Source organism: Lipotes vexillifer, unplaced genomic scaffold (assembly GCF_000442215.2).
Source record: "Lipotes vexillifer unplaced genomic scaffold, Lipotes_vexillifer_v1.1 scaffold987, whole genome shotgun sequence".
Taxonomy (NCBI): domain Eukaryota; kingdom Metazoa; phylum Chordata; class Mammalia; order Artiodactyla; family Lipotidae; genus Lipotes; species Lipotes vexillifer.
In genome coordinates this window covers 739,849-751,874 of record NW_006787426.1, presented here as the reverse complement: position 1 = coordinate 751,874, position 12,026 = coordinate 739,849, and the positions used below count along the sequence as shown (strand labels likewise).

The following is a 12,026-nucleotide window of genomic DNA, read 5'->3' as shown; positions in this document are numbered from 1 at the left end:
AGAACCCTCAGCTGCCACGTAGCTTCCTCTTATTTTAAAGAGTGGCTGGAGCACCATGGCCTCGGAAAAACCAGGAGCTGAAACGGTCCCGGGCCCCTCAGCATCTCCAGCCTCCAGGAAAGGATGAAGGCTCTGGCACGTCCATCCCTGGGCCACAGGAGCCCTGCCCAGGTTGGAAGAGCCCAGCCAGGTGGCCACTGTTACGGGGCCCAGAGCGCCTGCCTCGAGACAAGGCGGGGGGGGCCTGAAGCCGCCTCCTTTCTTCAGGCTTTGTCTTAGCAAAAGCCATTGCCGTTTACCTGTGTCACGTTTGAGCCTCAAACGTGGGGAAAGGGGGCTCGTGAGATCTGGCTCAGGACTGGAGGCCAGCTTCCCAATGGCACCCAACGACCACACTGAAGCCCTGGGGCCCGAGGACACAGTGATGGGGGCCCGAGGTGCCCAGGATGCCTGCAGCCGGGGCCCCTTCTCCGTCCAGGGCCGCCTCTTGGAGGTTGGGGAGGAGCTGGTAGTCTGAGCGCAGATGCAGCCTGGTTCGGCCAGCTTCGGGCCAAGGCTACCAGGCCTGTTCCCTGGGACCGTGTCTTGCTGTGGCTGCGGGAGACCCTTGTGTGGCTTTGTTCTCTTAGGTGGGGACCCCACAGTGGCCTGGCTGTGCCCCCTGGGAGGGTCGCCCAGGGTGGGTCCCTGCCTCCCGGCACTTTGCCTGGGCTGCCTGTGCACCCTCGCTGCGGTCTGTCTGACCACAGCCCGTGCTCACCTTTCACACTCCTGCCGGCACTTAAATCTTCCCTCGTTACGCGATCCCCCTGCTCGTCGGGAAATGTGCTCCAAGGAGGCATGAAGTTGGAGGGAATGCCCATCTTCCTGTAACGGGAGGCAAGGGGCACATGAGAGGATGTGTATCTGGTTGTCTGCGTCCCCATGTGCTGAGGAGCAGGTAGCCATGACCAGCTGGTGGTTCTCCCAGTGTGACCAGAGGAGGCTGGACTGGCCCGGCCGCATCGAGCACTCTCGGGCGCAACGCTGCCCTGGGTGTCCTGGGCAGTCGGCGCTGGGAGGGAGGGCCATCCCAGCTTCGAGGCACCGGAGCTCACACAGTCCCCCCGAGGGACTCCGGCCAGCAGGCGAGGGGCAGCTCCAAGGGCAGGGTGTGTGGACACCGCCTCCAAGGAGGAAGCCGAGTGTCTGCTCGTATGTGGAGTTCTAGTGCTCTCGTCATTTGTAGTAAGCGCGGCAGCGAGTCACGCGGGTTTTAAGGAAGAAACTCTTACAAGAGAAGAGAATCACGAGGATGCGTATAAATGAATGAAAAGGGCAGTATCGGACATTCTCAAGAGGAGATACAGCTAATTTAACATGTGGCCAAAAAAACACCGAATTTTACTAGTAGTCAAAGAAGCGCAAATTCAATCCTCACAGTCCCCCCCTCCACCGCCCGGCAAATGAGCAGAGCCCACTGCCACTGAGGAGGGGGCATCCCTGCCTGCGCCCCAAAGCCCCCCTGAGGATGCCATCCTCATCCTGGGGGCCCACCAACCCCGTGCAGGGCGAGGAGCAGGCAGCCCGCGTGCCGGACAGGGCAGTGTGTGACCGTGACATGCAGGGTGACCGGGACGGGCTTCCACCAATCGTGGGAGGAGCACTACTTGCACACAAGGTGCGAGGGAGGCAGTCGGAGGACGACGTGACCGTTGCCATGTAAGCCCAGCCTGGGCCTGAGCTGGCGCCCGAGCGACCAGCCACTGGGTAGCCCCCCGGACCCCACACCCGTTCTCCATCTTCCTCTGGGGCTCTGGGCCTGAGCTGAAAGGGAGGGCGTGACCCCCTGCTCTGAGCATGAGGGGGCAGCGCGGCAGAGGGCGTGGGCCTGTCCCTCCCTGTGTGACCCCTGTCGAGGGCTTGCCCACCCCAGGCCTCACCTGCAAGGCCCAGCTTCCAAGCCCTGAGGTGCCCGCGGCTGCCCCTGGGGCTTCGCCTGCTCCAGCCCCTCCCTTTCTTCATTCTTCACTCTGGAAGCGTCAGTGGAGTGCCTGCTGCATACGGCCTGTTCTTCACTGTACTGCCCACCCCCCATCAACCATCCATTTATTCTTTTTACCAGTGGCCTGGCTCACACATCCCACATACTTTCCAAGTTCACGTACGCAGAACGTCCTAAAAAATCCTGGCTTCAAAATGGACTGCAGAGGCCACCTAACTCCAGCATATGTTACCGTCTCCTGTGACTACTTTCAAATTTATCTTTATTTCCTTTGGGATCTGGGATATGGTTTGCTGGCAACTGCAAGGTGTGTAGTTACCATGGTTACCACAGGCACAGGAGGAAGCACTCTTGACCTCCTGTGACCAGCCAGGCAGGGGTGCAAGGGAGAGCCCGGGACAGCATGGCCGGCGTCAGAGCAGCTGGTCCAAGTGCTGCCGGCTTTGCCCTCGGACTCTCCAGCCCGAGCCCAGAGTGTCACCGGGAGGCGCAGTGCCCGGGGGCCTGGGGAGGAACCTGAAGACTGAGCTATGAGCCCCTGCATAAGGGACTGTCGCCCACTAAGCCCATGCCCTCCAGTCCTGCCTGTGGGGCCAGCTCCCTCCTCTCTGGGAGCACAGTCCATTCCCCTCCCAGGTGCCCATTGGGTCCCCAGGCACCTTGGCAGGATGCTGGGCAGGCGACAGGTCCCACTCTGCACTCATGGGTCTCCATCAGGACCATAGGGCCAGTACTGGTGCCTTCAGAAGGTGGGGCCCTCCTGGCCTTGCACTACCCGTGTCCAATCTGACGGCGAAGGGCGCCAGCCCTCATCCCCCGATTCCTAGGGCCGAGCCGAATGCAGAGGCCGGAGCCATCCGCTCAAGAAGCAGGCTTAGCTGAGCCTGTGTTTTGACTTCCCGCCAGGAGAGCAGCTGGAGGCTTAAGGCTCCCCTCCCCGGGCTCCACCAGCCACCACCCGACCTCTGGGGCCTGAGCCATGGAAGCTGTGGGAACTGTGCCTTTGAAGCCATGCATCCTGCCATCGGGATCCCCCAGCCACGGTGATGGGGGCCACCCGCTTCCCCCCTGGGGTCGGGCAGGAAGAGTGGCCCTTGCCTCCCTGGCTGGACGAGGCCACATCGTCTGAACTGGGAGAGAAAGGGTGGTGAGGCAGCTCAGCTGTGACGGGGCCCAGGCTGTGAGCACACGGAGCCGGCAGTGCCTGGCACTTCCCCTCCTGGCCTCTCCCCCAAGAGCAGGGTTCGTGCGCTGACTGCCTGTAGGGATGGGTGGGTGTGCAGTGCAGGCCCTGGAGGTCTCGGAGTTGGGGCTGCCCGGGGAGTGGGGGGGTGAGGTTGTGCGCACTGTCTGCCTCCTTTGGGTCAGCTCGCGCGCCACGGGTGCTGGGGGAATGGCCGCTGCCAGATGTGGGGACACGAGGCCACAGCCTGGTGGCAGAGAGAGGTAAACCCACGTGGAGCACTGTCCTGCCTTGCACAAGCTGCCAGAGGGGTGTCTTGGTGGGGGCGGAGGCTAGCCTGGGGGGGCCATGTGAGGACCCTGAGACACCCCTGCCGGGAAATGCACACAGGGGATGGGGCCCCAGAGTCTGTGAGGCCTGGGTCCTGGGCTGATGCCTTCAGAGGCTGCAAGGTCCTGTCGGGCTGAGCCTGCGGCCATGCTGATCCTTCCTGTCCATCACTCCACCATGTGGCCTGGGGTACCTGGCCTCTCGGAGTCTGGCCCCTTCCGCGGGGAGGGGCTTAGGGTTCACAGTCTGGGGCTGGGGGCACATCGCCCTTGGTTGCTGCTGCTTCTGCACCGTTTCTGTGGTCAGAGCCAGGAGCCTTGTACTTTTAAAAAATCATGAATTTCCAATTCAAAGTTGACGTCACGGAGTTTGAACCATCCTCTTTGAGTGACATGTAGGACCTGTTAGTATCTTCACTTGTGGGGACGTGACCCTTGGAGGTACAGTTCCAATGTGGGTTCGCAGGGTCTCCCAAGTTGTCTTTCCACATGTTCTGTTACAATAGGCCCCTTTGTTTTAGGTTGTTTACAGGTTATAGGGATTTTTTTCCACATTTAATTTTACTTTTTGAATATGTATACGTATAAACTGTGTATACGATTTAAAGAAACAAAATTGTATCATAGGATGTGTTTAGGAGGGTCTTGTTGCTGACTCTCCATCCACCCCATTTCCTCCCCATTCCTGCTCCGTCCTTTCATTGAGTCTCTGTGCAGGTGTTTGTGTGTGCACCTGTATACACACGTGTGTGTGTACGTACATACATGTGTGAGCGCGTGTTTGAGGCCCTTGGCGCTGTTGGTGCTTGATGTCTTACCAATTCTAAGTGGACATTCTGAGAAGGGTTTTAAATAAAACAAGGAATCTTGGTCAGAACCACTAACGAAAACCTCCCAGCCTTGCTCTTTGTGTCCTTCAGGCCGAGTTCCAGAAACCAGAGGTCTGAATTTGGAGAAGGCTGGTGTGCGTACCAACCCCAACACTCAGAAGATCCTGGTTGACGCCCAGGAAGCCACCTCCGTCCCCCACATCTATGCCATCGGAGATGTGGCGGAGGTACGGCCTGCGCCGCTGCCTCCCCCCACCCCGTCCCCCGACCCTGTACCCCCGCCTTGTGGCTCACACGGGCTCTGCACTGAGCCCCAGGAGGACTTGGCATCACCCCCGCCTCCATGCTCGTCCTCTCTGTGGACGGGTGGGCGGACAAGGGGGCACCGTCCACAGATCCTGCCGTGAAGCTCCTCACGGGTCAGCTCTGAGGGATGGTGTCTGTTTGCACACCATGGAGCGGCCTCGACCTCCTGGCCTCGGTTTACCTCTGATCTTGGGTGGTCCGCACCCCCATGAGCCTGGCTTGGGAGGCATCGCTCAGTGGCCCCCCTTACGGGCCCAGCAACACCGGGGGCTGCTCAGCTATGAGCCCCAGCGCCTCAGGATCAGTCGGCCTATCCTGCACATGTGCATCGCGTCCTGAGGAGAGCAGCCAGGGCAGGGTCCCAATCATAGGCTGGGCCCCCAGACCTAGCAGGCCTCTCCATGGTGCCGCCACAAAGCGCCACGAACTGGGTGGTCAGAACAGCAGAATTTGTTCCCTCCTGTTCTGGAGGCCCAAAACCCGAGGTCAAGGCATCAGGGCTGCGCTCCCTCCTCTGGGGAGGACCCTCCTCGCCAGGTCCAGCTTCTGAGGCCCTGGTATCTTCACAAGCATCTCCTCCGGGGCCTGCCTGTCCCTGGATTTAGGGCCACCTGAATCCAGGCTGACCTCATGTCAATCCTCACTTTAATTATCCCTGCAAAGACCCCAACTTCCCAGGAGGGCACAGTCTGAGGTTCTGGGGAGACATGAGTTTGGGGATGCTGTGAAACCCACCATGGTGTTAGTTTATGTTTATTCTTCACACATTGAGCACCAGGCACTTTTCTGGGTTCTGGGGTCACTGCAGGAACAGACAGAAGTCCCAGCCCTTGTGGAGGTGATGTTCTGTCACAGTCACAGATGACAAGCAAATGAGCTATTTCAGGTGTCAGGAGATGCTCAGTGTGGGGGTCAGAAAGGTGGCAGTCGTCATCGATGCTGTGGGACCGCCCCTCCCTCAGCCTCCCCAGCCTCTGCTGCAGCTTGTGATAGGTGGGGGGCTTCCAGAGAGCCTGGCACACACGTGGAGATGGTGGGTGGGTGGGGAGGCCATGCACTGCTGGGCCTCCCTTTGTTCCCGAAGGGCCAGCCTGCTCATCTGGAGACAGTCTGTCCTGCACTACAGCCTGGCCCTGGTGTCCCCATTGTACCGGAGGGGCCGCCCCCGCCGTGGCCAGTGCTCAGATGGGAGCCAGTTGGCTGCCGCTTGAGCCTCGAGCCCCCCATGAACCCAGGCTCATGAGATGCTGTGTGGGAAACAGCCCCCTGTGTCGCAACCATGGGGACAACCTGCTGGGTGCGTCAGAGCTCCAGCCGCTTCCCCCGCTGGGTCATCTGGCCACCTAGTTGACCCATTGGTGTGGACGAGGCTTCACGCTTGCTCACTGCCCTGGGGACCTGGCCGCTTAGCTGGGCAGTGCTGTGTCTTAAAACACTCAGCCTGCTCCCTCAGAAAGGTCACTCTGAGAAGCAAGAAGCGTTAACCCCCAGGGGTCTGGCGAGGGGAGGCCGTGGTTCAGGGAGACCTCGTGTGCCGTGTGGGCTGTGTCCCCGTTAGTCAGGCCGGTGGAATGCACGGGCTGCCTACACGGCTTTATCGCTGCCGATCTCCATTCATTTCTGGAATGTCAAACAACATCTGCATTTCCTGCTGCTGCAGGGGTGATTGGCAGCCAGCCCCAGGCCGATGCGTGTGGGGACACGGGGGCTGTGCCACCCCCTGCTCCCCGGCAGGACACACCCTGGGGCAGAGGCTTCCATGAAACGGCGTCCGATCTGGGCTCGGTAATGGGCTTGACGTGCCAGACAAGCTGCGTGTCGGAGCCCACTGCTGCTCCCAGGGCCCGTCTTAGCCCGAATCCGTTATTGCGAATGGGTAAATGGTGGCTGAGTCCCTTTTGAGCTTTGTTGTGGGAGCAGCTCTGCAAAGGCACTGACGTGAAGAAGGGGTCCTGAGAGAAGTCACAAGTGGGTACGGGCGGTGTGGCCGGTGTGGCCAGGCTTGTTAGCGGCTCACCCCCTTTTCCAGGGAAGGGGCCGTGACCGCAGGTGTCTCCGCCCCCCCCCGCCCCCCGCCCCGAGCAGGACAGAGGGGAGCATGTGGGAACAAGTAGAGGCAAAATGCGTCTGGGGGAGACGCCCCACTGGGAAGGCGGTACCCCCACTGAGGGTCAAGCTGAAGTAACCCTGTGCTCTCACCTCCCAGGGACGGCCAGAGCTGACGCCCACGGCTATCATGGCCGGGAGGCTCTTAGCCCAGCGGCTCTGCAGTCGGTCCTCAGACCTGATGGACTATGACAACGTGAGTGCCCCTCCTCTTCAGACGCCACTTCCAGCCTGCGGGAGCTGCAGCTCGTTCTGGGGGTGCACGTGTGTCTGTGCATGCGAGCATGTGCGTGTGCATGTGCGCCTGTGTGTGAGGTGCAGCCCGGGAACAAGAGAGGGGGTTGCCCGTCCAGGGACTAGCCTGCAACTACCGCTCTCGGTGTATCCCAGTGGGGTCTTCACTCTGGTGCCTAATCCCGGCCCACCCTCCAGGTCCCCACGACGGTCTTCACACCGCTAGAGTATGGCTGTGTGGGGCTGTCAGAGGAGGAGGCCGTGGCTCGCCATGGAGAGGAGCGTGTGGAGGTGAGTCAGGGCCCCAGGGAGGGGGCTGCCAGGACACAGGCCTGTGTGGCCCTCCACCCCATCATGGCCGCCCCCCACAGAGGCCCGCGGCAAGCGGGAGTGTTGGCATCCTGCTTCCTGGGGCCTGCAGCTTAGCAGGGCGGGGCGTGGGTCCTGGAACGATGGCTGTGATGGGCTGGCGGTGCTGGCGGGCAGCCCTGGGAATGACGGGGCCTTTGGGCTGCGGCCCACCTCGGGGGTGCATGTCTGCCTTGACCTGAAAGGCTCCTCCTGCCCTCCGACCTCTGCTTGCCTCCACCCCTGCCCTTCTGCCCCCGCCTGGCCCTGTGCCTCCTCCACGAGTCTGGTCCTCGTGGGCCTCTGACAGCCCAGACCCAGGCACCCACGCCGGAGGGAGGGGTTTGTCATCAGACAGGGGTTTCTCTGAGGTCTGCTTTGGCCACAGCGTGTGCCCCAGGTAGCCTGGTGGGCTGTGGGTGCTGTGGCAGCTTGCAGGCGGGCTGGGAGAAACCGGACCCACGTGGCCACCAGAGCGGCCGGGGGCCCTTTGGGAATGAGCGCCCCGGGCTCCAGTGCCTGCCCTGCATCCCTGCGCCCCGATTCCCTCCATCAACGGCACTTTATTTGCTATTTTTGTTCGATTCATCACAAGTGCCCTGGGACATGTGTCCATGGCATTCCGTGATGTTGTTTTATGTTTCACAATGTTGAATGGCCAAATGCCCTTTGTTTGTTTTCTTTTCAATTCTGTCTTCGTTAGAACAATATTCTCTGAAGCTGCATTAATTAATAATGGCTGTGCAGCACATGTGAGGGCTCTGCTCATTTTTTACTCGGCTGCAGCCCCGAATGCGCTATTGGCCCATCTCAGGCGCTGAAAGCCTTTGTCCAGCAGCTCCGGTGGGGGCCGTGCCCGCCCCACCTCCTGGCTCGAGTGAGGGCGGCAAGCACCGAGGTGCCCGAGGGAGGCCAGACGGGTGGCCGGGCCCCCCTTCCACTGCCCGCAGTCGCCCCGTCCATTCTCTGCAGCGTCCACCTGGGCTGTGCTCCTGGGCGGTGCCCGTGCCTGCACTGAGCCTCGGGCTCTGGGGCAAGTCAGAGGGTGGCCAGTCTGGCACCCGTTCCACTGCTGTAGTTCTTGGGGCTCTTGGGCCTTGTGGGAGAGGGTCTGTCCACAGGCTGCCGTGCCGGGAGGAGAGGGGTGCCTCCAAGGCCAGCCGAGCCTTGTCCTTGCCCCAAACCACAACCTACAGGCTGAGCGGGCAGTTCCGCCCCCCACCCCCACTGTGCCCACAGCCTGTTGAGCTGTAAGATGCCCCTGGGGCTTATTTTGCTGCAGCCGCTGACCCAGGAATCTGTGTCTTGTCACCCAGGTTTATCACGCATATTATAAACCACTGGAGTTCGTGGTGCCTGAACGGGATGCGTCCCAGTGTTACATAAAGGTGAGCATCCCCGTGGGCCTGGCCGGGATGAGAGAGAGCCCCCACGGCCGCGCACGCCCCTGCTGACTGTGTGCCTTTCAGATGGTGTGTCTGCGGGAGCCCCCACAGCTGGTGTTGGGCCTGCACTTCCTTGGCCCCAATGCTGGTGAAGTTACTCAAGGATTTGCTCTGGGGATCAAGTAAGTCCACAGGAATGTCGGCCGTTACGTGACACTCAGGCTGGGGTCCCCCGAAAGTCAGCGGCACCGCTGTCGGAAGTCTGCCACATCAGGATCACTCGTGGTCATGTTTTCAGAGAGGGTTTGCCCAATGGGACGGGTCCGGTCGGTCACCTGAGAGGTGGCCATGTCCATCTCTGGCCGGGCCAACCGGGGGGAACAGGCTCATGTCCCCAGCCAGGCCTGAGGGGCACAGTGGGTCTTCTCTGCTCAGAATGAGGGTTGGGGGCTGAGTGCCCAGTCTGTCAGGAGCAGGGCCTCGGCATCAAGTGTGCTGGGAGGGCCTCCCGGGGGGTACATGTCCTGTGGGGCCGGTCCCAGCTGCAGGCTGTGCATGGCGGGGCCCCGGGGCCCATGCTGTGGAAGCTCTGGTGGGGGTGGGTTTCTGGGTGTGAAGAGGCCAGGCAGCTGGTGAGGGGCTGTCAGAGGCAGGAGGGCTGGGGTGAAGCAGAGGGAGGGGGCTGAACTCAGAGAGGAGGGTGAGTGGGCCTGTGCCTGGTGGGCTGGGGGCAGCAGGAGGCCAGGCCAGGCAGGTGGGAGGTGGGCCCCAAGGTGGGGCTGCCTGGCTGCTGCAGGCTCGGGGTGTTTGCTCCAAGGGAGGTGGGGTGGGACCAACATAGGTGTTGGCAGGTGTTCCTGGCTGCCAGCTGGAGAAGAGAGGATGGGGGCCAGGGCTGGGGGACGGTGAGGAGACCGTGACCTCCCCACTCTCCCCCATGTGCTGCCACCTGAGGGGGGGGGGGGGGCCCCGGGGGTCAGCCCCCAGCCACAGGCAGCCTGGGGACAAACCACTCAAATGCCCCAACACACGGTTTCTTCGTCTCTGCCGCCTGTCTACCTGCCTACCACACATGAGCATGCAGGTGAAAGCTCTGCAAAGGTGCACTGAAGGAGGAAGCAGATGTTGAGACAGAGGAACGCTGGACCCCACTGCGGGGCTGACTCTGGAGGCTGAGGAAGGGAGCCCAAACCAAGAAGAGCAAGAAACAAATGTGTGCCTCTCAGCAACACCTCCACCCCATCCACGGCACCCTCTCTGTCCATTTCTCTCTCTCCAGCTCATGGGAATCATGGTCGGGGGGGGGGGGGGGACTCGAACACGCCTCCCTGCACTGACTTGTCCCCCGAATGCCCTGTCCCCGGCGTGCAGGTGTGGGGCCTCCTACCAGCAGGTGATGCGGACGGTGGGCATCCACCCAACCTGTGCTGAGGAGGTGGCCAAGCTGCGCATCTCCAAGCGCTCGGGCCTGGACCCCACCGTGACCGGCTGCTGAGGCTAAGTGGCCATCCCTAGACCCAGGGTGCTCAGCATGACTTCTGCCCCCACGGCCAGGCTCAGCGGAGGCTCAGAGCCAGGTACGCATGCAGGGTAGGTCCTGTGTTTAAGGGGAGTAGGGTGCCACTGTGAACTGCTCTCCAGGTGCAGGAGAAGCTGCACCTGCCGAGAGGGCCCCACCCCCCACACGGCACTTCAGACCCCAGCCGGGTTGCTGCTGCTCCTCATGTACAGGTGGTGTCTGGAGGCCGGGGTCACCCCATAGCGCCTGTCCTGGGGGCGGGGGGGTTGGGGGCTCAGGGTGTGGAATGCTCAGTGGGCCTCCCTACCACCTGCCCCGCTCAGAACAGCCCAGCTCTTTTCTCTCTTGCCCAGAAGGTGGAGACGCAGCCTCGTGCTCAGAGCCGCCCGCAGTCTGGTTCTGTTAGACTTTGCAAAGCCAGGCTGAGTGGGCTGCCAGAAGCCCCGGGGTGTGATGTTTGTCCTGAGACTCATCTAGGAGGAAATAAACAAGTCCCTGCCTGACCCCAGCCAAGGGGATGCCTGTGGTTGGGGCCTTTCAACCTGTCAGCCTGAGAGGGGCATCCCCTGGCCGTCGGCCCCTCCTGGGTTGGGGTCCCAAGGGCCCCGGGGGACTGTGGACAGAGCAGTGAGCACCCACGGGATGCCCACAGGTGGGCGTGAGGGGCCAAGCCACGGCAGAGGATCAGTGGGCAGTGGGCCAGGCCCAGAGCCTCTCCTGGGGCACCCAGGGCATCGGCTCCTCCACAGCTCCTGGACAGGGCTGCCTCTGATGAGCTTTATCATTTCAGGGTGTTTCTAACAGTTATGCACGACCTGGTGGGGCAGGGCTACCCCTTGGCTGGTTTCTCCTCTGTCCCCCAAGAGTCCCTGTGTGCGGGCGGGTGTGGGGACGCGGGGCCACCCCATGCTGACCCCCATCCTCGGCAGGCAGGATGCTGGAGGCCGAGCCCGGGTGAGCCTCGCCCCTGCCCAGTGCATCTGGACCAACCGCCGAGCACCCTGCAGGGATGGCCCAGGCCTGCATCTTGCACCCCTGCCCATGCCAGATGATGACGACTTGCTCAGAAACCCCCCGTGGGCTGCCCACGTCTGAGTTCACTGGTGTTTCCAGGGCACAAATAAAGAGGGTGTTTTCCGGAAGCGTGCCCTGCCCATGATGTCCCCGACGCGCCCGGGGTGGCCGCCCATCCATCACCACGGGGAATCCCTTCCGAGTCATGCTGTGCTGGGGTCAGCGTGCGGGGGGTCCCCATCACCCCGCCCCGGAGGACCCCGCCTTTCCTCCTGGAGCAGAGCCTCCTGGGAATGCAGGCTGTGTTCCAGAGCCGCCTGCCAGTGTCATGGCCGGTGACAGGAGTGGGATGGTGCTGAGGCCCTGTCCCCCGAATGTTCCGCTTTCCTGGGGCCCCATCCAGCTTGTCGGCTGGGCTCAGACTAATCCCGCACATGGAGGCTGACGGGGAGGGAGGCCCCCGGCACCTGTCAGTCACCGCGGAGAGATGGCGCTGACAGCGACGGGCAGGGCCCGGTATTGTACTGGGGCTTTAGCGGCGGTTAATCTCGTGTCTTCCTTAAGAAAACATCACTTAGTCTGCCGCCCGGGAGCCCTGGGTGGGACCCTGCTTGTCAGCGAACAAAGGAATGTCTTTGCGCCTTAATGGGCCTGCGGGAACTCAGACGCCGCTCGCGTGAAGCGTGTGCAGTGGCCCTCAGACACCCCATTGAGACGCCAAGTGCCGGGAGGGGCCAGGCCTCTTGACAAATGCAGCGCGATCAGCCGTGTCCCGTTTAACGCCCGGC

At 62.0% G+C, this 12,026-nt stretch overlaps 1 protein-coding gene across 1 annotated transcript in view; it reads left to right on the top strand.

Annotated features, from left to right (window-relative positions):
* TXNRD2 (thioredoxin reductase 2) overlaps positions 1-10,200 on the top strand; it is a 34,735-nt gene extending 24,535 nt beyond the window's left edge. Inside the window, exons 12-17 of the mRNA XM_007460026.1 lie at positions 4,417-4,553; positions 6,839-6,934; positions 7,171-7,263; positions 8,637-8,708; positions 8,790-8,887; positions 10,077-10,200. Of these exons, the coding sequence (XP_007460088.1) occupies positions 4,417-4,553; positions 6,839-6,934; positions 7,171-7,263; positions 8,637-8,708; positions 8,790-8,887; positions 10,077-10,200 (620 nt within the window). The remainder of the gene's footprint in view (positions 1-4,416; positions 4,554-6,838; positions 6,935-7,170; positions 7,264-8,636; positions 8,709-8,789; positions 8,888-10,076) is intronic.
* The last annotated feature ends 1,826 nt before the right edge of the window (positions 10,201-12,026 follow it).